We start from the raw sequence: 22,712 nt of genomic DNA, 5'->3' as shown, positions 1-22,712 counted from the left end.
CAAAAGTTCACTCAATTTACACAAAGTAATGAAAAGCTTAATTTGAACTCTCAACAATTCCACTTCCCCTCGCCCCCCCGCCCCATCTCAAGTTCGTAACACAGATTTCATCGAGTCTTAGAGAGGCTGCTTCATGAACGGGGAAAAAAAAACATTAAGCAAAGGAGAGAAAACATATTCCCGACTTGCATCGAGGCTTCATTAATTCGAACTCCACGTCCCACATAGGGACCGTGAAGGGGGTGCCTGAGCTCCCCATTACAAGGGCTCTCCTCCTCTCGAGCAACATCCCGGAGCCCCCACTCAAACACGTCCTTGGAGAGGGCAGGAGACCACAGTGGGGCCAGGCAGGTGTTACGGTTTGAGAAACCCACAACAATTTAGTGTCATTTAGACAATTGTTCTATCAATCGCCCAATGACCCCTCCTCACCCCGGAGGAGGAATCAGGGAAAAAACCAAGGAAACCCGAGGGCTGAAATATAAACAGATTTAACAGGGTAAGACTAGATAATTAACATTAATAACACTAAAGAACAATACCAATATAAAATACAGAAGGATGATACTCAGCCCATTCTATCAGCAGAAGCTGTGCACTCCCAGCAGGGGACAGCAAATGTGGGACACCGCGAGCGCTGCGGCTTCGGGAGGAAGGGAAGGGCTCAGGGGTCCGGCACCGCGGCAAGAAGTTCTCAGGATCGCAGCCATCAAGGAAGAGAGAGAACTTCTCGGCAAACTTTCTAATTGATATTGAATGTGACGTTCATGGTATGAAATAATCCTGTTGGCCAGCTTGGGTCAAATGCCCGGGTCTCGCTCCTCCTCATCCCTGCACCTGGCGAACTCGAAAACACTGAGACCTTGAATCCCACATAGCCTAGCTGGCTATACAGTAAATATTTTCACAAATTCAGACACTAGAGTCTTCTAAAAGTGCAGTTTTCCCAGGCATTAGAAAAGAAATTAATCCTGTGCTGCTCAAATCAGGACAGCAAGGGGTCCATCAAAGAACCACAGAGCAAGACGTCTGATGACTGGTCCTCAATTTGGAAGAGGAGGGACCAAAGGTCAAAAATGAAAATGAAGCACGAGCTTCATAATACAACGAGCCCTCGTCCCTGCTACAGACTTGTCTGAGTGAGGACTGCATGATGTGCTCAGGAGAGCAGCTCTTTCAGCATAAAGCAACACCTGATATAATAAATTAATTTCTCGAGGCAGTAGGGTTTCCAAAAGTGGGCACGAGGATCATTTTTTGCCAACCATGAAGATTTAGCTGGTCACGCTATGCTCCCCCTTGTCATTGCTTTAGTTGCCTAAAAAATACCCCCGAACATTCCTAACACTGCCTTTCCAATTAAGAAATCTACTTTCGCTGAATTGCTAGACAGATGTTATTTAACCCCCAGCTGCAGAGGAGCTCCCCGAAAAGGGGAAGGAAGCAATTCAGAAGGCAGAAACCTAGCAAGACGTTGTTTGCTATGCTACAAAAAAACACGAGGCATTAGCAGAAGTCTGGTTTCCGGGAGGAAAAATTAGCAGCCCTTGTATAAACCCTCCTCTCGCCTCCAAACAAAAAGGCACAGAAACTCAAACCTGATGAAAGAAAAACCACACACAACACAAAACCAGTCCCTCTTCTGCCCGAAGGTAGCAGATAAGTTGCAAATAGAAGCAAAATAAATTGCCTATTTAAAAAGAAGCAGTATCTAAATACATTGTATGCGAGCATTACTTTCCAATACTGAAAATTCTCCAAGACTTCTCATCAGCAGGTGGAGGCTGTGCCTTGGGCTCACGCACACGTGCAATAAAATAATACCAAGTTTTACCAAGTTTTTAGCCATTTGTTTCTGGAGCTCGTTGGGTCACTGCTCCGTTAACATGAACCAACCCAGACACCACCTGCCACGGTAGCCTTTGTTCAAATCTCAGTGAACCCCATGGTATTTAACAAGCAGAATGTGGCACAATTCCAAACAAGTTGCCAGCGTCTCCTATATAAAATTATTTTTGTATATAGATACTTCTAACTCCTCAAAAAGGATCCCAAACCTTACTCAACAGAAAAAGGATGAAAGTAGAAGCCTAATTTTAAATAAGTAAAGCAACTCTCCTTTCAGCTGCTCCGAACACGCACAGAAGAGCTAAAAAAACTAACCATGGATGTAGATTTTTTAAATATCAGATTTATTTCCTTTTTGATACCAAAGAGCTGTTCTGCCCTGCAAATTAACTGACAAAATAAGCTTTATTTTCCTTTGATTTTCACATTGTATTTGCTTTAAAAAGATGGGTTTTCCGATAAGACCAACAAATTGAAACTCAAATTAGATTTTCTCTTCTGGTATACCACCATCTTTTAATTAAATCTGCAAATCTTGAGGTTTTATTACTTCTGCTACCACGAGCTCTTCCTGCTATAGTGCAGGAATTATACTGTATACATATAAACCTGTATTTATGTACAGACACAGAATCACAAAAATAAAAGCACTGGGTGGACAGAAGAGCTGCCGTTTGAGTTTATACTCCCCAGCAGGAACTCCAGTCACACCATACCCTGCCCACGAATCTAAAGGGGATTCTTCCATGGCCTTCAGGTCAGGCTCAGCAAAAATATCTCAAGCGAGGCAGGGGAAACTGAGCAAATCTAGAGCTCCTTAAAATAATACCTATTAATTATTTTCACGCTAACAATATATACATATAAATACGTTTTAAAGTAGCAAAAATTACATTATCTCTTTTTTTACACCAGGACTTCCCTTTACCAGTTTAGTTTTAGTCCAGATGCTCCTCCCTAACGGAGTATTTACAGACAAGGAAAAATAGTTAAACATCAAGGTATTTATTTTGCATACAAATATTTACAGAAAAATACTTAAAAAATTAAGTATTCAAAGTTTAATTGACTTCACTTCAAAAAAAACCTTCATGCTTTTATGCTATAAAAACATATTGCCTTTACTGTGCTCGAATTTACTATTCAGATCTCTGGATTTTCTTATGAGAGCTTTCTTTTGTGCTTCGTCAAATCGATTGACTTTGAGATCCTGGTCCCGGTCAAACGGCCTTCTTTCCTGAGGTTTGTTCTTTTCTTCAGACGCTTTGCTCTTTAGCTTTTTCTGATGTATGTCCATGAGAGATTCTGACCTCTTTGACTCCTGGAAAAACGGGAAAAAGGAAGAGGAAATAAATTGTTACAAAATATCAACAACGTACAGAAAATCTAAATGGAAAGACTGGAATTAGGAAGGCTAAAAATTCCAGAGAAAGAAGACAGCTTTGTAACCGGAAAGCAGAACGATAAATTTAGAATGCACAGAGCAGAAAGTGCATGTAATCTTGTCTACACTGAATAAAATACTAATAATTCACGGACATTAAAGACACCCATAATGTTGCTGAATATCCACAGACACTGGAGATAAATTATAAAAACCATGCAAAAGAAATACAGAAGTTGCTCTGCCATTATTAGGAGACACAAATGAAGACAAGTCAAGAGAAATATCTTGAAGTACAGGCATCTTGAAGTGTACAATTTCTTATACACTTGCCCTAAGCATCTGGTTTTGGTCACTGCTAGGGGCAGGCACAAGCTAAGATACCCTTTCCATCTTACTCTCACGCACTACTGCGTTTTTAACGTGTGCTCTTAACTTTTCAGTATTCGAATCATCTGTTGCAAGCCCACAGGGCAAAGTCACAGGTTTGAGTTACAGCATGTGTTTTGCCAAGTCAAGGACTTCAGTTGTGTTTATTAAAGAGCAAGATCCAGCTCAAATACAACATACAACTTTTGCTGATTTCACGCAGGAGCGGGATTAGTTCTCACAAGATTATCTGAGCAAAGGAGGGGCCACATAAAGTGTATTTGTGTATCTCTAGGTAGTCAATTTCTCAGACTCTCAAATCATTACAAACCAGCCAAAAGATCAGTCCAAATCAATTCTCTCATCAGAAAGAACAAGATGAGTAGCTCTACTTTCTCGTATCTAGGAACACGAGATCTTTCTTCTGAAGTCCCTTCTCTCCCTGTGCACTTACTTCATCACACATAAAAATAATAATTCACACATGACATATCTCATGGAAAACAGAAAACGGACAATACTTATTCATGGTGTAGTTGCGTCAGGGTTGATAGAATTGCACCAGAGAACGTATATGGCATCAGCACTGAAAGAATTAACTCTAAGAAATTATTTTCAGAATTAAAGCTCCTGTCCTATGAAAGTATCCTTGATAAAGGTCAGCGGAGAAAGAAATAGCAAAGAACAGAAGAAAAAAAAACTTTAAAAGAAAAAAACAAAAACAACAAACTAAACACCTGATAATCAGAAAAGAACTGATTTAAAAAAACAACCAAACAAACAAAAAAACGCCCAAAACCAAACAAGACAACAAAACAACCGAAGAAACATTGTTCTTAAACAAGATGTCTTTGTCAGGTTTTTTTGAGAGAACTCCATTAACCTTAGAAACACTAAAGGTCTATATGTTTCATTTTGGCAATGGTACAGAGCAAACCCCGTGGTTTTACATGAAGAGTATTCCACTATATTCATAATGACAGCAGAAATAGACAATACAGAAGAAATTTAAGACAGTAGGCTAATCGCTCTGGATTTGCAAGCCTCTAAGAAGGACATGTGATTTAATAAAGTACAAATAAATTATTAAAAGTGCCAGATAAACTTCAATCATGTAATATAAGCCAAGGCTGCGATTCGCAAGTTAATTATACTCTCAAGAGACCAGACTGCCTTCCGTAAGACTTCAGGCCATAAATCAGGGACAAAGTGGAATGAACAGCTGTAAGGCAGGCAACAGTCCACGTACGCTGGTGGACAGGGATGGCAGAGAGAAAAGCGAGACGGAATTTGACATGGAGTTCAGATTTCTAGTAATCAACATCCGTCTGTAAAAATTATCTGCTTCTGAAGAGATTGAGGAAAACTTCATGTAATAATGCTGTTGTAATGAGCAGTTAATGTAATCAATTACATAGCGTAATTAATGCATCGATCTGCTTAGCCCATCAAGCTTCTTTTGTGCTAATGCATATTTTGTCCTAAAAGTTTAAACCTTTACACTGGTTTATTCTTTGGATGTTGGTAATTCAGTGGAGCAAGCTAATACTTGAACTAATGCTGTCCACTCCCAGCAGCCGTGTCCTGATGGTATGGGGATGATTTAAGGAAAACACCACCTAAAATTGAGACAATATACAGAAACCCCAACTCTGTCACATTGTTTTCAGCAGCAGCTCGAGGACCCAATCCTGCTCTTGTTGAAGTCAATGGTAAATGTTCTAATGACTTAAACAGCAGCAGGTTTGGACACTAAAAGGGAAGACTGTTGTGGCATCACCATGGAAACCAGCAGCACTAGAAAGGAGAACCAGAAGAAAGGACTGAAGAATTAAAGGAAATGCAGGAGGAGGAAGTATTTTGCTATTACACTTACATTGTATGAAGTCACCTGCTCAACGAGTCTCTTGTCTCTCCCAGATAATACAATTTCTTCATTATCCTTACTGGTTGATTTCTTTGCCTCTTCTCGTTCCTGATGCGTAGAAGCAAATGACACGCTATAGTAATCAGAATGTCTGAAGTAAAACGCAAGGAAATCTATATTTACTTTAATTAAATCTGAAGAGTAGAGGCCACGATAAAGGCCACCTGGTATTTTTTGCTCAGCTTGATAGAACAAGAAACTGGACACACTGTAATTGGAAATTCAATGAGCTGATACAGAGTACCTGACTACTGCAGAAGGGAGAGGGAATAAATGAATATCAACGTTACTTAAAATTGTTATTTCCTTGCCTTTACCTTTAAGCCTGAATGAATACGTTTCGGTAACAAAGAAAAATCTGCAAAAAAAACAACTTCCTTGAACAGCTCACGGTATCTTTACTTTGTTTCCACAGAGTATCAACAACATAGATACTGCCTGCAGGTGTACATGAATGAATAAATGCTCACCTTGGCTTTTCTCTCTCTGTCAGCTGGAGTATCTGTCCAAATAGATCTATCGCCTGATTTGTCATCAGCTCTCCTCTTGAACGTTCTTGGGCCAAATCCAAAGCTTTTCAATTCAGGTGGAAGCTCTGTCATCCATGATTCCCTGGTAACTTGCTTGGGTTCATCCTTTACAAAAGAAATAGAGGGGGAGGGAAGTAAAAAAAAGCATAATCAAAAATTGCTGCCTGAATCTCAGCTTCCAGCAGAAATCATGGATTTTTCTTTGTTTTAACAATTGCAAACACTTAGCGTCCCGACCAGAACTGCAACTGAGTTCACACATAAACAGGAAAAGAAAAACACAAATACACTCCAGCAACAAAATACTAGAAATTAAGAAATCCAACTTACGCTGTCTGCTGAATTAAGTTTTTCCTTCATTCTCTGAGCTCTGCGTTCAAATTCCTTAGTCACATCAGACTCCACCGGTCCTTTTGCAGGCATTGGGCCTATAAAATCATCTTCTTCCTCACTACTATCTGTTACCTTCCAAAAATAAAACATTTCTGTCAACTATGGTGCTAAGACCATCAAGAAACACTTTAGCTTCGTAGGATTAGAAAGATTTTGTTTAGAAGAGCATATAAACCTAATGCAATGCATCTGACAGTCAAACAGCAAAAACCTGGATTAAAACTCCAGTTTAGACCTCTTCAGTGCTTTAACATGGATACTTAGTCTCCGTGTTTCCAAAAGCATCATCTCTTGTCTGAGGCAAAACTGCTGATAAGCACAGTGGCAACACACAGTCCTGCTATTTTACATTGCTCTGCGTGCAGCCACATAACCTCTGTGGCCGTAAGTAAATTTGAACCACACAAGCATACCTCTTTGATGCTCTGGGCTTTACCATCACTAGCAACACCGGAATGCACCTCTGTAATAAGGACTGCAATTTCGCACTGCAACTTCCAGCATCCTTACAGAGCTCAGACTCTGTAAGGACGCTGGAAAGATTAACTTGCAAGGTAGGGTACAGTGGCACGCACGGTACTACACCCCTGCTGCATAGCATCTACCAGTCTAATCTCTTGGTTCTGTCATTTGACTCTTCAATCCCTTTGGACATTGTATTCTAAGCACTTATTTGGAGAAGAGCTCAAAAAATGAAGATTGAAAGGGACTAGATATTAATAAGAATCTTTGTGGGTGACAAGGATTGTACAGAAAGCTCACAGGTCCCTCCAAGTTAAGACAGTACAGGTGTGGATGGAGGCAGAACTACACAGAAATTGGTGACACCAAAGTGCCCTGGAAGCAAAGCTAAGGTGCCCCATATCTACAAAAGTGAAAAGCTTTAGCTACAGCCTGAACGTGGGTGATAAAGCAATGGGAGTAGGACGATGACAAGGCTGCGCGCTCAGGAAGTAAAGAGCGTTACTTAAGAATATAAGCTGGTGTCAAAGAAGTTTCAAATGAAGGATGAAAGGGGGGAATGGCTTGTTTTTGTCATGCCAAACTTTGGTTACCAGGCGGACATCCTAGAAACAAGACATGACACCATCAGAGAAGATAAGGGCTCAAGAGCAATGAGCAGTGGAAAAACAGTATCAGGAGCCTTCTACGTAAAATAAGACGCCTGAGGCAGAGATGACCCAGTGGAGAATACAAGAATGGAGTACAGAACCCCACTAGAAGAGTCACCTAATGGGAGCATGGGGAATGAAGGACGAGTGAAAGGAGGAGGAAAGCAGGAAAGGTATCCTGCCACACCGAGTTCAAGCTTAGTACTTCAGCCTGCTCATAGCTGGCATCCCACTGCTGTAGAGGGATTTGGGCTAAGGAAGACAGCAGGTGTGAAATAAGCCACTTTACTCCTACGTGTGCCATTTGCTACAAAAACCGGAGTGCTTTAAGAACACTCCTCCAAGCTAGCCAACCCAGTTGGCCCTTCTGCCTTTAGGAGTCAGCAAAGGTGTGAACAGTGGGGAAGGCAAGCTTCAGGCAGCAAGCGACACAGCTACGTATGGCTGTGAACCACAAAGTGCCAGAAAAGGTTCGGCTAATTTAATAGCTGTAGGACCAGTTGCATGAAACGGATCTGAAAGACTTAGGAGGGTGAGAAATAGCCGGTCATTTATTGTGGCGGTGCGCTCTCCCCTTTTTCCCCCCCCGGCTCCTGCTCAAGCCATGGTCATCAGCGGGAGTTGTTATGAGTTGCACTTGAACTGTGGGAGATGGCTGGCAACATAACCAAAACACTGTCTGGAGTGGGAACCCAGGTATCTTGTTCCCATGAGAATACAACTATAGGTCAATTATCTTACTCCATAAACAGTGGACAGCCCAAGAGCCCTTTGAACTCTCCTGCACGGCAGCGGGCTGCATGACAGGCTCTCCCCTTGAGTGGGGACGCTCGCTTAAGGTTCTTCTCCTCGAGGTTGAGAGATTCCTTGCCGCAACAGATTCTTGGTAAGTGACTAATAGCATGCTAAACTTTGAAATCTTAGCTAAGTGATATAAGGATTGAATGCGCATATATAATCCTTTAGACATAAACCGTTACCAAGTCTGGGACTAGGATTGGATCCAGCCTCACCTCAACTCCTCTCTGAGACGGAGTTTAGAAAGCAAGGGGGTCCTTTCTGAACCTCGTGACTCAACGGGAGCGTTTCCCTGAGAGCTTGTCTGACCCTGGCCTCTATGCAGTAAATAATCAAGTGTACCCTGGCATCGCATCTCGTAAAACACTGTCACATTCACTACTAACTTTGTTAAATCACTGTTTTATGTTAATAAACATTTCACTGCTCTCTTACAAGTGAAGTTATTCACTCTGCCCGCGACATTTATAAACAGTAGCACTGTGAGTAGGTAACACCGATTTCTCCCATCATTTTTCTCAAACATTTATACAGTTAAGTTTTCACTAATTCTCTACCACCGTGATAATGCTTCATCTTTTAAATAATGGGGTGACTGCATTCTCGCTCTCTCTCTCTCTTTTTTTAAAGAAGGGGCTGGTGGGGAAGAGGAATAAACTTCTTGAGAAACCAAGGTAGTAAAACACTTCCCTCTCTCTTTGTACAAACAAATAAAAAATGCAGATATAAGAATTTCATAATAAATTGTATCGTAAAGTAGCTGAGGATAGAAGACAAATTCCACCCTGAGTTTTAATTGAAGAAGCATCTCTCATTTCCTTTCTCATTAGTGTTAAGTTCAATTCACTCCATTACCACCTGCCTCAAACAAGATGAAATTAAACAAACATTAAAAAATACTGCCTTCAAGTCTGAAGGGGAAATCAATATAAAGTGAAGAGTCAGCATGGAATAAGCTGCTGCCAAAAATGTACCAGAATACAAAATATTTAAATACATTAAAACAAAATAAACAAAAATTACTCATCATATTCAAAGGTTAAAAAAAAAAAAGTACTATTAGGAAGAGGAAAAAAAAAAAAACAAACCTAAGTTCTTTAATAGCTCTAACAAAGCTGATGCTAGAAGATCTATTTAGGAGAAAAGAGATTTTTTTGTTTGTAAAATATAGAAGGAGACCAGTTTTGACATGCCTGCCTCAAGAGATTTGTCATTATGATAAATTGCTTAATCGTTATTTGGAGTTATAAGATGATGAGTATCTTAAAAATGTCAGACAATCATTCTTCATGAAGGATTATGACAACACTCACTGTAGGAGGCTGGAGAATGATATACTTTGCGACTACTAATCTGAAAAGTGAAGTTCCAGAGCAGCCTTTGCCTCCTTCCTTCCTAGCTTGTCCCATGATGTCTGGGAGTTAAACTTAAAAACGTAAGTATTTTAGAAACAAACAGAGTAACTGTGGAAATACAAGTTAATTTTCACAAGGAATTAATATTTTGTTTATCACAGCATGACAGAGATTCAATTGCCTAAACACTGGTATCCAGCACTATTTTTGATGTCTTTGGGTATCCTGCCTGGCTTAAGAGGTGCTACTCAAGAAGGATGCAAGCTCCTCTGAGGTGCTACTCCTTATCTGCCAGCCTGCTGCAGATGATTCAGATTCTTCAGAATGGTACTAGATGCCCATGTTTAGGGAGCTGAACCTTCCCCATACTTCTAGCTATATTTTGTCACACATCTCAATCCTGAATGTTCTTTAGTAGTACATGTATTATTTTGCATCTAGGGATTAGACTATAGGACTTATATTATTTTTTACCTAACCTGACAAGAACAGTCAAAAAACACGAACCAAAAAATTGTGTCAGTGTCACTGTCCTGCTACACTCCCAGTTACAGGTATCGTCTTGCTATTGATAAGAACAATTAGTGACACCACTGCATCGCTCTTGATTGCATTCTTTTGGACAAACTTATTTAACATGTCCACTAATAAACATTTTTAATGTGGTGAAGATATGTGAAATACCCAATCATTTGCTCCCCTACCAGCAAAGGAGTAAAAGTTTGAATTATAGGTAAATATCTTCATTCTAACAGGTTACATTACTCCTTTAATGTCTTTCAAAATCTGAATTTTGCCAAGATGTTCACTTGTGAAGGACGTCACACCAAAAGAAAGAATGGAAAAACATCAGGAAGAATTACTGTGACTGCAGTTTAGGATGCTTAGATCTCTTGTGTTCAGTGAGTGCATCATCCGCCTAACAGCAAAATCACAACAAAACCAGACCAGCCTTTTGCATTTTTAAGGCTTATTTATACTTCACTGTTTGACTCAGGCAAAACATGCCAGACACTTTCTGGTCTAAAATTAAACTGTCATGCTAAAAAGTATGTCTAGTAGACTTTTTCAGGCTCCTACTTGTTTAAGCATTTCAGATAGCTTGTACTAAAACAAAAGGCTTCTGTTTTCACAAACCTGGGTATGGAATTCTGATGAAACAGACGGTCCTATGGAACATCTGCTATTCCCGGTGTCCTGCGAAGGTTTCCTAAAGCCAGGCGGTAAGGCAGGACCTATAATGGGCCTTGAGGGGAAGAAAGAAAAAGAAAATCCTGGGTTTCGGTTGAGGGGAAAAGAAAGGAAGTAACATAACCAACATGGATGGTACATTAAATGACAGCCTTCCACTGTTAGCTGCAGGAGAAAAATGTCATAAATTAATATAAAAATAAAACCCAGATGTTAACGAGAAGTGTGATTCTCTCTCCTCCCATGCCAAGTGTGCCCGCTGTGCGCACACAGAAATAACTGAATAAGAAGAGTTTCTCGATTTTCCAGGACGACCTCTGCAGAGAGCTGGGATGCAAGAAAACCAGGAAAGTTGCAGCATGCACTCAAGTTTTCTCCCCTAGCTTCCTTCCCCAGGTTCAAAAGCAATGAAAGGTGGAAGGTCAAATATATGCTACTCTTTCACTAGCAACAAAGCCAATTTTGTTCATTCTTGCCTTGCACCACAGTTCCACTGTCCTTCAATAAACAGAATCAGTGAACTGCTCTGATTATAAGTTTATTTTCCCTCTGAGTGGAGATGGGAGAATAAAAGTTTTGTGATCCCAGGTAACTTCACTAATTTGTTTTTACACAGCAGCTCTGCAAGCAGTATAATTCAATTGTTTCCAGGAGCATAGAAAGGGGAGAATCTCTTTCAGTGGTGGAAACAGTTCAAAGTATACTCCAAACTGTGCTTTCAGTACTGAAGAGACTTTTGCATACGAGTTCCTCTTAATAATCCACCATCATATTATTTAAAGCTAATAAAAGCTAGTAAAAAACCCAAAGAATTATCACGTGAAGAAATATCCAAGTGACTGTATCCTCACAAGGTATCAGAAGAGGCTTTGTTTATTATGATCTTCAGTTTCTGAGCTTTAGGGCAATCAAATGTAACCCAACATGAATTGAATTATGCTAATTACAGTCTTCTACTAAATCCCGCGTAATCTAATCAGTACAGTCCTGCTGTAGTGATATTATTGTCAGGATTTGAAGAGGGGAAATAAAAAGCAGAATGTCCTGCCAGATAGCCAACCACAGCTAAAAAGACACAAGCGATAAATGTGGGCTCAGGCCAGGACAAGGGCACTGGTGAGGTTTCAAACCCAGGCACGAGGTCTGGGTTAAATTTGAAGTTCCACTCCCATCTAGCTGCTGCAAAAAAGAAACAGCTTTTATTTTCCTCTGTTCTGACTGCTTTCTTATTAAGACCATATTTTAAATTCCCAATGTAAGTTAAAGAGACTGAATTTAAACCTCTACAGATACAGCCAAAATAATCTTTTATTTTGGTATACAAGTACCTTCATTTTGCATGGAGAGACAGTTAAACCAAGCCATAAAAAAAGCCTTCTACTAAAATATGTAAGCATATCTACGTTGTGGGCCGTATCCGTGCAACTTGTGAAAAAGAGCAGATCTCAGATACTCTGCCTTGTTTCTGACACAGCTCAAAGGCTCTACCAAAAAATAGAAAAATGGTTCCCATATTCATCCCTCCCACGCTTTCCATTTCTATGCTTTTTTTTTTTTTCCCCCCACACATGAATAACCCTGTTGCTCAGGTCTTTCCTCAGCAGCACAGAGTCGATGTGATTCTTGACAATTTCCTGGATATCCAAAGGTTCTCTGAACAGGTGAAGTGAATCTAAATAAAACTCTGTTAAACACATTTTGCTGCTGTTGTCAGCTTCCGTACCTATCTATACACATTCAAAAAAACACCCCAAACTTATAATGAATTAAGCTTTTGTTTAAGGAATATTGGATTTCATATATGGCAAAGAATGCTTTCCTGTTCTTGGACTTGGAGTCCTTGCTAATACATGTTTCAAGATGGGCATTTCAGTATTCTTTTGATGTATAACATAAGATTTTTTTAAGATAACCTTTGCTCTTCACCTCTATGCGTGAATACTTCGTGAATATTTACGAGTGCTGCACTTCTGTCTAGCATTGACAAACAGCAATGTCCTTTCCAAAGTTGAAGGAAATATGTTCATATATATATATTTTATGATGGAATGATTCAAACAATTTTTAACAAGCTTCAAATTGCCACATGAGCTGCTCCTAATCACAAATTTGTTGCTTTGACAAGTCTGGAAAATATGCAACAGAACAAAAGCTTTTCTAAAAGAACAAGTATGTCACGCAGAGCTAATAAACAGTATGCCCATACATTGAAACAAACAGCCTGCATTTGTTTCAATTATTCATGGCTAGATTGTCAGCTGGCAATCTGCTCAACGCTAAGAGCAGTGCAGCAGGGAGGCAGTTAACAGCATTGTGTCTACACCCTGCACAGCTTACACGCCTCAGTGTGTCAGCACAACTAGACTGCCAGGTGTACGGGGGTGGAAGACAGACAAGGCTCTTCCCACACATCACACCTTTCCCACCTATTCAGGGAATCGGGCTGGGTGCAAAACAGCTCTGCTCAATCTGCTTTCTCGGTGTGTGCTAGGAGTAGTTGTATGGTGAGCTAGAACCAAAAAAAACCACACAAAATCTAGCAAGTGCCTTTTGCTGCTTTAACCTCTCATACTCGCAGACACAGAGCAGAGTCTTGCCCTCTGAATGTAAATGCAAGTTATCCACCATAACCTGCTAAGTAGAAGTTGGGTGAACATACAAAAGACTAAGATTATATGATGGGTGACAACCTGTGTTACTGGTCATCTCTCTGACCTTCAAACTACAAGTTGCCTCTTCTTCCTCTTTTCCTTCCTACACTTTGCCATAACATTTTACCAGAGTATTCATGTCAAAAAGCAAGAAAGCAAGAAAGCTACCTCCGCTGATGTTAAATGCCACAAGCATTTGGTTGCTTTATTAGAGATCACATTATTTTTAGTGATTTCCTAAATTTTATAATTAAAATAACACGTTGTGTATATGAGATGTAAGAAAAAGAAAAGATATTACTCTTGGGATCATGAAGGCATCAAATGAGCCCACTGAGCACGATACCCACAATTACAATAGAGTTTATTGATTACAGTAAAGTGTAACCAAACAGATGAAGAGGATACTTCCAAATAACCTTAGTTACATGCATTCTTGTTTTTCCTCACTGCTGACAAGCACCATTAAAATTTATCCAAACTAAAAAAAAAATTCAACTTTGAAATTTCCTTCAAGATGGTATCCTGCATACGCAGCTTGACAACAAAATGAGTCACTTGCCTAGAACTGAAAACTCATACCTGACAGGCAAGCATTGATCTATTTTATCTACCAGCTCCCTATTGCTCTAAGGAAGATTATAGTGAACAAGGGACTCTCTTGTACCTTTCATCAATAAGGTCCCCTCGGAAGTACCAATTTCACTATGGATTATAATTTCAAATTATAGAAGGAAGTGCACAGAGTGATGTAAAGGCTAGAAGGCTGTAAGATATAGTTAAGTTCTGCATAGAAAACCCATAAATAGGTTTTTTTCGGGACATATTTTATAGTTGTGTGCAATCAAATGGAAAGCTTCCTAATAGAAGCTATAAACAATGCTTATTTGCTTAGACCTGACACCTTGCTTTCTAGAAACCTACACAGTTCAGATTATTGTTTAGGTGTCTCCAGGTAGAAAACTATTCTTTGGTGCATTACCAATGAAAATTCCAATAATCTGCATTGTACTGCACCACACAAAAGCTAACTGCCCTACTCCCTTCACAGCCCAGAATAAACCACAGAACTATGGGCCCTTGTACCTGTAATTTGTCTCTTCTGCGCTGATCTGAGACCTATCATAAGAAATGGAAGAAATCTGACATTCAAAGCATAACTCAGACAATTCACATTTCTTCTTTTTCCCTCCAACCTTCCAACTACGATCAGAAGGGCCATGCATTCTTTTTCAAGGCAATGCTGTTCCTGTTCTAAGACTGTGGAGGAAGCAAATCTAATCACGTGAATCTGAAGTGCACAGTTGAAGTGTTCTGTAATAGTACTACAAAATATTTTATCTAAAATAATTGTGTTTTAAGGAAAAGAGTCTGAATCTAATTGCATTTTAATTACCTCTCTGGAGAATCATCCTGCTTTTTAAATCCAGGAGGAAGAGCGGGCCCAAAAAAGCCATCATCATCATCGTCGTCATCTTCTTCCTGAATTCTTTTTGGCTTTCTGAAAATGCAAAGATTTCACTTAATAATTACCTTGACACGCATAGCAATTATCTACATTTTAAAAAGGAAAAAAAAATACATAAAATTATTTCAGACGGTCTTATGTACTAAATATGCTGCTGTTACCAAGGAAACAGTGCAAAGGGATCCAAAATAATTCGAAGCAATTAAAAAATTGGGAGCATAAGCTTCACTCCAAAAACACTCTGACATTTAAAAAAGAATAAATATTAAGTATGCTTTTGCTGTAGAAAGAAGAGTAGTAAAATGTTGAAATACCATTTTCTAGTCAGAAAGTAATTTTAAATTCAGCACGCTTCTTTCTCTATGTTTTTTTTTTTTAAACACTGTCTGCATTTTGACTGGTATTTTTCCCAGTTCAATTCTACTGAACTGAAAAACCGTTGAATAAGACAACAGGAGAAAAGCGAGCAATAATTACTCTAACACTCATTAAGATGGCATAACGCCCTTCAAGTCCCTCATACAAGGCCTACCACAAACACAAACAACGTCTTACCACAGCAATTGTGAGTAATCAACCCCAACAAATGAGAGTATTTGCAGACTCCTGTTATTTGCTAAATAATTCAATTTTTTTTCCATTAGAGTTGACTTAATTGAATGCATAAATTCATGCCCATAAATAGTTCTTATTACCTCTCAATGAGAGGTAGTATACCAGAAACAGGGCATAACTCAAGTACCAAATACTTACATACATGATAAGTGGTGTCTGTCCTTAGTATAAACAAGAACAAAAAAAAAGTTTATTACTTTAATTGCAGAACTAAAATAAAACATGCACGTACAGAGATCTGATCGCCCTAAATGACTTAATTCCACCGTAAGGTGTCAAATAGGTCAGCTGAACATTCTTGACTGCAAAGAACATGCAGAACATGTCATCAAGTTTTTCACAGGTACAGGGTTTAATCTTTTTATTGATATAATACTGTCCCTTTGTCATAATTTATGCAGACACATTTCATTTGCAATACAACGGAAATATACAAATAACCTAAGAACATACTCACTTAGGTGCTGGATCTCCTTCTGTCTCCTCTTCAGAATCTCTGTTTGCGTCTCTGGTTGGAGGAAGAGATTCTGAGTCGTCATCACTGTCAGGACTTTCTGAGCTACAGCTGCTTTTATAGCCTGGAGGTAGTGCTGGTCCTGCAACTGAACATCCAGAGTTACTTGGGATACTTATTAAACATTCCAGATGAGCATGATCTATCTTGGTATCCCTAAAACACATATCTATCGGGAATTAAGTCTATTCAATCATTACTCTGTCTAGCATTTAGAGAAGATGTCTAAACAAACTTCTAGAAGTTACTTTTTTCAGCACGGTATTTCAATGAACAAACCCCCCTGAATTAAATTAGCACATTACTAATCCATTAGTATATAAATGTCACCTGGAACAGGACTGGAAAGCCCTTCTTTATCTAACAACTGGTTTACAATGCATAGGGTATAAACTGGTATATTTAAAAGAAAGTACCACCTTAATAAAGTATTTCAAGCTTATTAGTGAAGAATCACATCATGTGTACCTACACAGAATAGGAGACCACCGATTAGTGGAATTTAATTGGCAGCCTGCTTTAGGAATGGTTCAACAATTAAGGTTATTCCCAGTTCAGCTAAGTGTGAGCAGCAGGCACAGACTCTGCTGAAAAAGGGATGATTTAGGCATTCAGACTTCAAAGAATCATTACTGTCAGAAGACTGGGGCTCTCATGCTCTGGTCAACGCTTCACCCTCTGGCGTAATGAAGAGGGGGGGAAATACCGCGGCAAAGGAAAAATTCAGACTCTAACTGTTCTAATAAGCCTGAGCTTTTTCTGGCAGTGTCCCCACCAGCAGGCACAATTCTTTACAGACTTATTTGGATGTAGTACGATGTACAATGGGTCAAAAAGTAGCTTAGCCACTGATCCTAACAGCAAATGCCCCCCAAAATGAGACACTTAGACACCCTCACAGGCTCCATGAACACAGAACCAGCTGCAGTAAGCAAAGACCAGCAATGGTCCCAGGATCCAGGGCAGCCCATGCAGGGCCAGTACCACTTTACACACACAGCACAAATAGCCATCTGATATAATGGAGATTTGATCCTACCGATGATTTAGCATCCTGAGATACAGACACCATTCCTCCTTTTAATATGTCCAGCACTGAGTCCAAGACTGCCGGGACAGAAAGATGTTTTGGTGGGGAAAAGGTATTGTTAGCTTATGAATACTCAAGGGTTAGATGAAAAGATGAGGTGCAATAAAACCACATAAATGAAGGGTACCAGGAAATGACATCTCCAGTTAAAGAACTACGACTTTTTGATAGCGCAAAATAAAACCTGATACAGATTATGGTTCCATTGTTAGCTGACAAAGGCTAGGCAGAAATCAAGTCCTTCAAGTGAGCTTCATAAAGCTTTTACTCATCTTTAGCACAAGACACAGAACAAGGACAGTCTACCAGTTACAAAGCATGCAGATAGATCTGCTGCTTTTTTTTTTTTTTTCGTTTTAATGGGAAAAACTTCAACTAGAACATACACATCCATTTCAGCACTAAGAAGAGAAAAAACTACAACATCCCAGCCTATAAAGGTAAAGTAAGTTCAAGATGAGAGGGAACCAACACATCAATGATAAACAGGAATAAAGACTGCTATCAAAAAGTCTCCCATTCTGGTATGAGAAACACCACTGGATAAAAAGCACTTAAAAACCAGATAAAACCTGCACAATAGCTTTCTCCAGCCACTAGATGCCCTGGTATCATGAAAGCAGAGCTTCATTTGCTCTAAATGCAGACAGGTAAGAGAAAAGACTTGGACTGAAAGAAGCAAACTGAGCTGCAGCCTGATGAGTCTGATACTGCAGAGGAAGAGAGAAATTGCAAGCAGCTTTGTGAGCTGGAAAGAAGATATAAACCCAAACTATTTAAGGAAGCACTGGTCTCACTAACATGTTGTCCGACATCAGGGCTAACATACACACTTTCTATCCCAGTTCCTCTCTCCCATCATGCTGGCACAACTGTTTGCATGGGCTATGCAACAAATTGGATCAGGGAATTTGAGAGGCATAAAAATAATACTGCAAAACCCAGCACTCCCCTGAAAGAACTGTTTTGTTTGTGGAACCGCAGCCCAAGCAGGACAACCAGAAACAAAATAGAGATAGAGACTGATTCATAAAGGGAAAATGGCATTTAAAGCCCGGGGAAGCAGAAGTCATTGGACATCGTGAAAGAAGTGGAGGAGAAAGAGAGTTGGGAGAATGGGGATTAAAAATTAATACGGTCATGGTACTGACAGACTAATAATCAGCACAGGCAAAGATACAGTTATGGATAGGGGTGGGGTGAGGAACCACAGGAAGAAGCAGAGAGGAAGGAATGGGAATTGCTAAGCTTAGATTCTGGGAGCAAAGAAAGGAAAGGGTACGGAGGAAGGCCAAGATCTAATGAGAATTCTGTGAATGAAATTCCCTGAAAGCCATGGAAAAGTGAAGGAGGAACAGAGGAGAGCTCAGAGTGTCAGGAAACTAAGAAATGGATGTAGCAATGGTAGAGCAACAGGAAAATGAGGAAGCAACCAGAACTCAGAACAACCCAGAGCAGGTCAGTGGATAAGAAAGCGTGAGAAGAAAATTTTGGGGATGAAGGCTAAAGAAACAGAGACAAGGATATGTCTCAAGTTGGACTGAAGTGAATGATTCACAGCTGCTAGAAGTAGCCATCCTATTACTGTTGCTCTGACATGCCCTCTCCATCGAGCTAGCTTTGGTGACTATCCGCCTGAAAATTAAGTCAATTCAATTCAGAAACCAAATGAAAAACTACTTTTTGTTTTGTTTTGGTAGGTTAATTTCTGCTGCCAATTCTAAGCAATCCACCATGCCATCAGACAGGCACTGGGAACCTCTCAAGGGCAGACAGGAGTAGGGCCTTTCACCTTCAGCAACAGTGACAGATCAACTCAGACACATCACATCAACGCACCTGTACTTTAACAAGCATGGCCTCAATGCTGAAATACACAACCCCCCCATCTGCATCTCTGGCTATTTTTAGCCATTCCCCATCACTTCACTCCTGCTGGTACAAGGATAGCACAGAGGTGGGGACAAATGGACCACAGGAGTTAGGATTCTTCCAGCCGGAGAACATTCAGGCCAGCTTCAAAGAATCATCATGAGATGAAGAATCGGGAGATGAGTGTGTCCCATGGGCTGGACAGTGACAAGCTGAAGAACGAAAGGTAAAGGATTTACCGGGGATGAACTTTTGAGTCTGTCCAACTACCGTTTGCTCCCATCCTGGTCCTGAGTAAGGGTCACAGTGTCTGAGTAGTGTCAGTTCTCTGACACCAATGGACATTGGTATCTACTGGCAAAGTCCATTTTGGATCCCCCTGTGCTGACCTACAGGCAGAGCAGAAACTGGCACTTTCCCTTAGTTACTCCCTCATCTTCCGAGGCAGAGATGCACAAGGAAACAAACAAACTTTTAACTCTGCTCATGTTTCACAATGAGAAACACCACATGCTAACACCAATGTGATTACACAAGCTACAATTACTACATCTCCAGTTTTTTTTCATTAAAAAAAAAAAAAAACAAACATGAATTTGCATGCTAAGTTACAACATTAACAAAGCTGCTATGTCAGAGGTTGGAACTAGATGATCTTTAAAGATCCCTTCCAATGCAAACCATTCTGTGATTCTTCGTTATCCATATAAAGGTGAAAGAAATACAAATTTAAGAATGGATCAGCAGACATTCATTTTGTTCACTACATCTAGCATGGCAATGTCATATTGCAGATGGAAGACAAATGCTTATCTGGCAGCCAAGTGGGCAAAGCGCATCCTGGGGTGCATCAAACGCAGCATAATCAGCCTGTCAAAAGAAGGGATTATCCCACTGTATTCAGCATTGGTGCAGCCTCACCTTGAATACGTGTGCAGTTTTGGGCCCCATGATTTAGGAAGGACGTGAAGGTCCTTGAATCCTTCCAGAGGAGGGCAACAAAGTTGGTGAAAGGGATGGAAGGAACGTCCGATGAGGAGCAGCTGAGGACTTTGGGCTTGTCTGGTTTGGGGAAAAGGAGGCTGAGGCAACTTCCCCAGGAGGGGAAATGGAGAGGGAGGTGCTGAGCTCTTCGCCCAAGGACCCAGTGATAGGATGCATGGAAATGGTTCAAAGCTGCGCTAGGGGAGGTTTAGACTGGACATTAGGAAGCATTTCTTTACTGAGAGCATGGTCAAACACTGGAACAGGCTTCCTGGAGAGGTGGCTGATGCCCAAAGCCTGTCAGTGTTTAAGAGGCATTTGGACAATGCCCTTAACATGCTTTAAGACTTGGTCAACCCTGAATTGCTCAGGCAGTTGGACTAGATTATCATCGTAGGTCCCTTCCAACTGAAATAATCTGTTCTATTCTCTTATAGTATAGTTCTGAATGAAACCTTTTTGACAGAATTCTCAGAATGTCTGCTCAAAGTCTCATTTTATTGCTGTTGGGATGTGGAAACTATAAAAGTAGAACAAAAAAGCAAGTGTTCTTAAAGAAAAGCAAAGAGCAGTTCAAATATCAGTGAGACCACAAGGAAAGAAAACATATGGAAAAGCTGTTCAGCTTAAAGAGGTGAAGTATCTCTTAAAATAGCTAGAATACAGAAGGAAATAGTTACAGAACAACTTGTAGGCCCATTCTGTCTCAAGACCCAGCAAGTGTCACAGAACAGAAGATGCTTGTGTCAGCCCTGCCACACAATTTTGCCACTCAGAACCTCCAGGTGCAAGGCTCCAGCTACAGCACAGAAGATGCTTGTGGCAGCCCCGCCACACAATTTTACAATTCAGAACCTCCAGGTGCAAGGCTCCAGCTGGAGCTGTACTTCTGTACAACAAAGCGTGTTATGCCAAAGTACTTGCTCTCTCTTCCTCCTATGCACTGCAGCAGTATGCCTCATGTGTTGAGGAGGTACACTCAGTTGTTGTGCCAAGCTGTTTTAAGTCAGTAAAAGTTTATAAAAGTTATAAAAACAAATAAACGGCCCCCCAGTACTTGGGTTTGGTGGGGGTTTTCTGTTGTTTTATTATTTTTTTTGTCGTTTTTTTTTTTTAAAAAGGCAAATAAATTCCTTCATCCATTACACACAGAAATCCCCAAGCATATTTGTCAATGTAACTGTACTACTAAGCAGCTGACGTACACTGGGACAAAAAGTGGACAAACTAGGCTGAATAACCTAGATTAGATACTGCCAAACCACCTGGTATCACAAAACTTAATGATAAGTTTAACTTATTTTGTTCAGTGGATTCATACGCAATATAGATAACTTGCAAAATGTATCAGTATGTTGACAGAAAGAAAGTGAATAAGCCACCAACACACAGCTGAATAGGAGAGGCTGCATCACCTCAAACAAGCGTGAAATCAGGACTTCAGTACAAAGCCAAGCTACGGACCTGGAGCTTGATGTTGCTATGGTGTTAGCTAAGGCAGCAGCTTTGCTCTCTCTTCCTATTGCTCCCTCTCCTGGTTTAAAAAATGAGAAGAGCAGACGAGCACAGGAAACCTTTCCCACGGGAACTGCTTTAATTGGAATAACGGAGCGATCTCTGAAACACTGCCAGAAATTGAACGTGTATACACTAGTGATCTGAACCTGGATTAAAGAGAGGGAGTAATAACATTCAAACTGCTACTTCTGGAGTTATTATTGATACAGAACATGTAAGAGTTTAAGCAGGGGGAACTGAGCTCTGCTGCAAAAGATCCAGCCTGGCAGTCGGCTGGTCTCAGAGAGATCCCACTTCTCAGCATCAGGGGCCCTGGCAGGTGAGGCACCACGGCCTCACCCATCACAGGCCAGTTCCGCATCCCCAGGAAAGCTGACTGGAAAAACGATAGTTTCATCAAGTGGTTTGGTTTGACAAAGGAGTGCAGGCTGCAAAGACATTACCACTGCCTTCTCTTCCTGCCCACGAACTTCGCACTCAGAGCTTCTAAAGACCCCAGGCCTAAAAGCGCATATGGGACTTGAGCAGGCAAATAACTGCCAAATCAGTGAGGTACTTTTTTTAAAAGGAGCTTTCCACCATTTCATATCCGTAGAATCCCACCACGTGAGTTTTTTTTTTTTTTCATTGAAAAAGTCACTCTAAAAGCCACCCGCGGAGGTTATCTCCGCCGAGGCACCGCAGACCGAGCTGCCAAACGCTGGCTGCCGGAGCCGCCGTACTGCTCCACCACACGCGACACAGACAAAAGGGGACGACACGAAGAGGAGGGGGAGAACGGACACGCCACTCCCGTTCGCGTGTTCCGCCGTGGAGCGGGCAGCCGCCCCCAAGGCCTCGCCCGGCTGCCGGGCCCGGAGCCGGGGGCAGAGGCCGCCTGAGGCCGGCGGCCGCGGAGCCGCTGGGCCCCTTCGCGCCTCACCCTGGCTGAAGTCCTCATCCGGGTCCGCCTCGGCGCGGCGCGGGAAGCCGGGCGGCAGCGCGGGGCCGATGAGCTCGCGGGCCATGGCGGCGGGGGGCCGATCCCCGGTCCCGCTCTGCTTACCCACCCCACGGCCGCACTTCCGGTGCTGTCGGATGACGCAATCACTGG

At 41.0% G+C, this 22,712-nt stretch overlaps 1 protein-coding gene across 2 annotated transcripts; it reads right to left on the bottom strand.

Moving 5' to 3' along the window:
• Window positions 1-2,832: 2,832 nt before the first annotated feature.
• GPALPP1 (GPALPP motifs containing 1) lies at window positions 2,833-22,707 on the bottom strand. Of its 2 annotated transcripts, none has more exons than XM_074565171.1 (8): window positions 22,542-22,707; window positions 16,099-16,243; window positions 14,955-15,059; window positions 10,854-10,962; window positions 6,389-6,523; window positions 5,999-6,163; window positions 5,478-5,576; window positions 2,833-3,169 (listed from the first exon to the last, which is right to left on the bottom strand). In XM_074565171.1, the coding sequence occupies exons 1-8, from the start codon at window positions 22,624-22,626 to the stop codon at window positions 2,951-2,953; spliced, it is 1,062 nt and encodes a 353-aa protein (XP_074421272.1). In that variant the 5' UTR covers window positions 22,627-22,707; the 3' UTR covers window positions 2,833-2,950. The 2 variants fall into 2 exon arrangements, with proteins under 2 accessions (XP_074421272.1, XP_074421283.1); XM_074565182.1 differs by having other exon boundaries at window positions 16,099-16,237; window positions 22,542-22,694.
• Window positions 22,708-22,712: the final 5 nt, after the last annotated feature.

The sequence above is a fragment of the Larus michahellis genome, chromosome 1 (assembly GCF_964199755.1).
Source record: "Larus michahellis chromosome 1, bLarMic1.1, whole genome shotgun sequence".
NCBI classification, from domain to species: Eukaryota; Metazoa; Chordata; class Aves; order Charadriiformes; family Laridae; genus Larus; species Larus michahellis.
The sequence above is the reverse complement of the archived record's forward strand: the minus strand, read 5'-3'. Positions and strand labels throughout refer to the sequence as shown.

Coding starts and splice junctions, on each gene's coding strand:
- GPALPP1 (XM_074565171.1), bottom strand. CDS start 22,626: ATGGCCCGCGAGCTCATCGGCCCCGCGCTGCCGCCCGGCTTCCCGCGC. Junction 16,244..22,541: donor GGATGAGGACTTCAGCCAGG/GTGAGGCGCGAA, acceptor CTGGATGTTCAG/TTGCAGGACCAGCACTACCT. Junction 3,170..5,477: donor AGCAGGTGACTTCATACAAT/GTAAGTGTAATA, acceptor CCGTTTTTCCAG/GAGTCAAAGAGGTCAGAATC.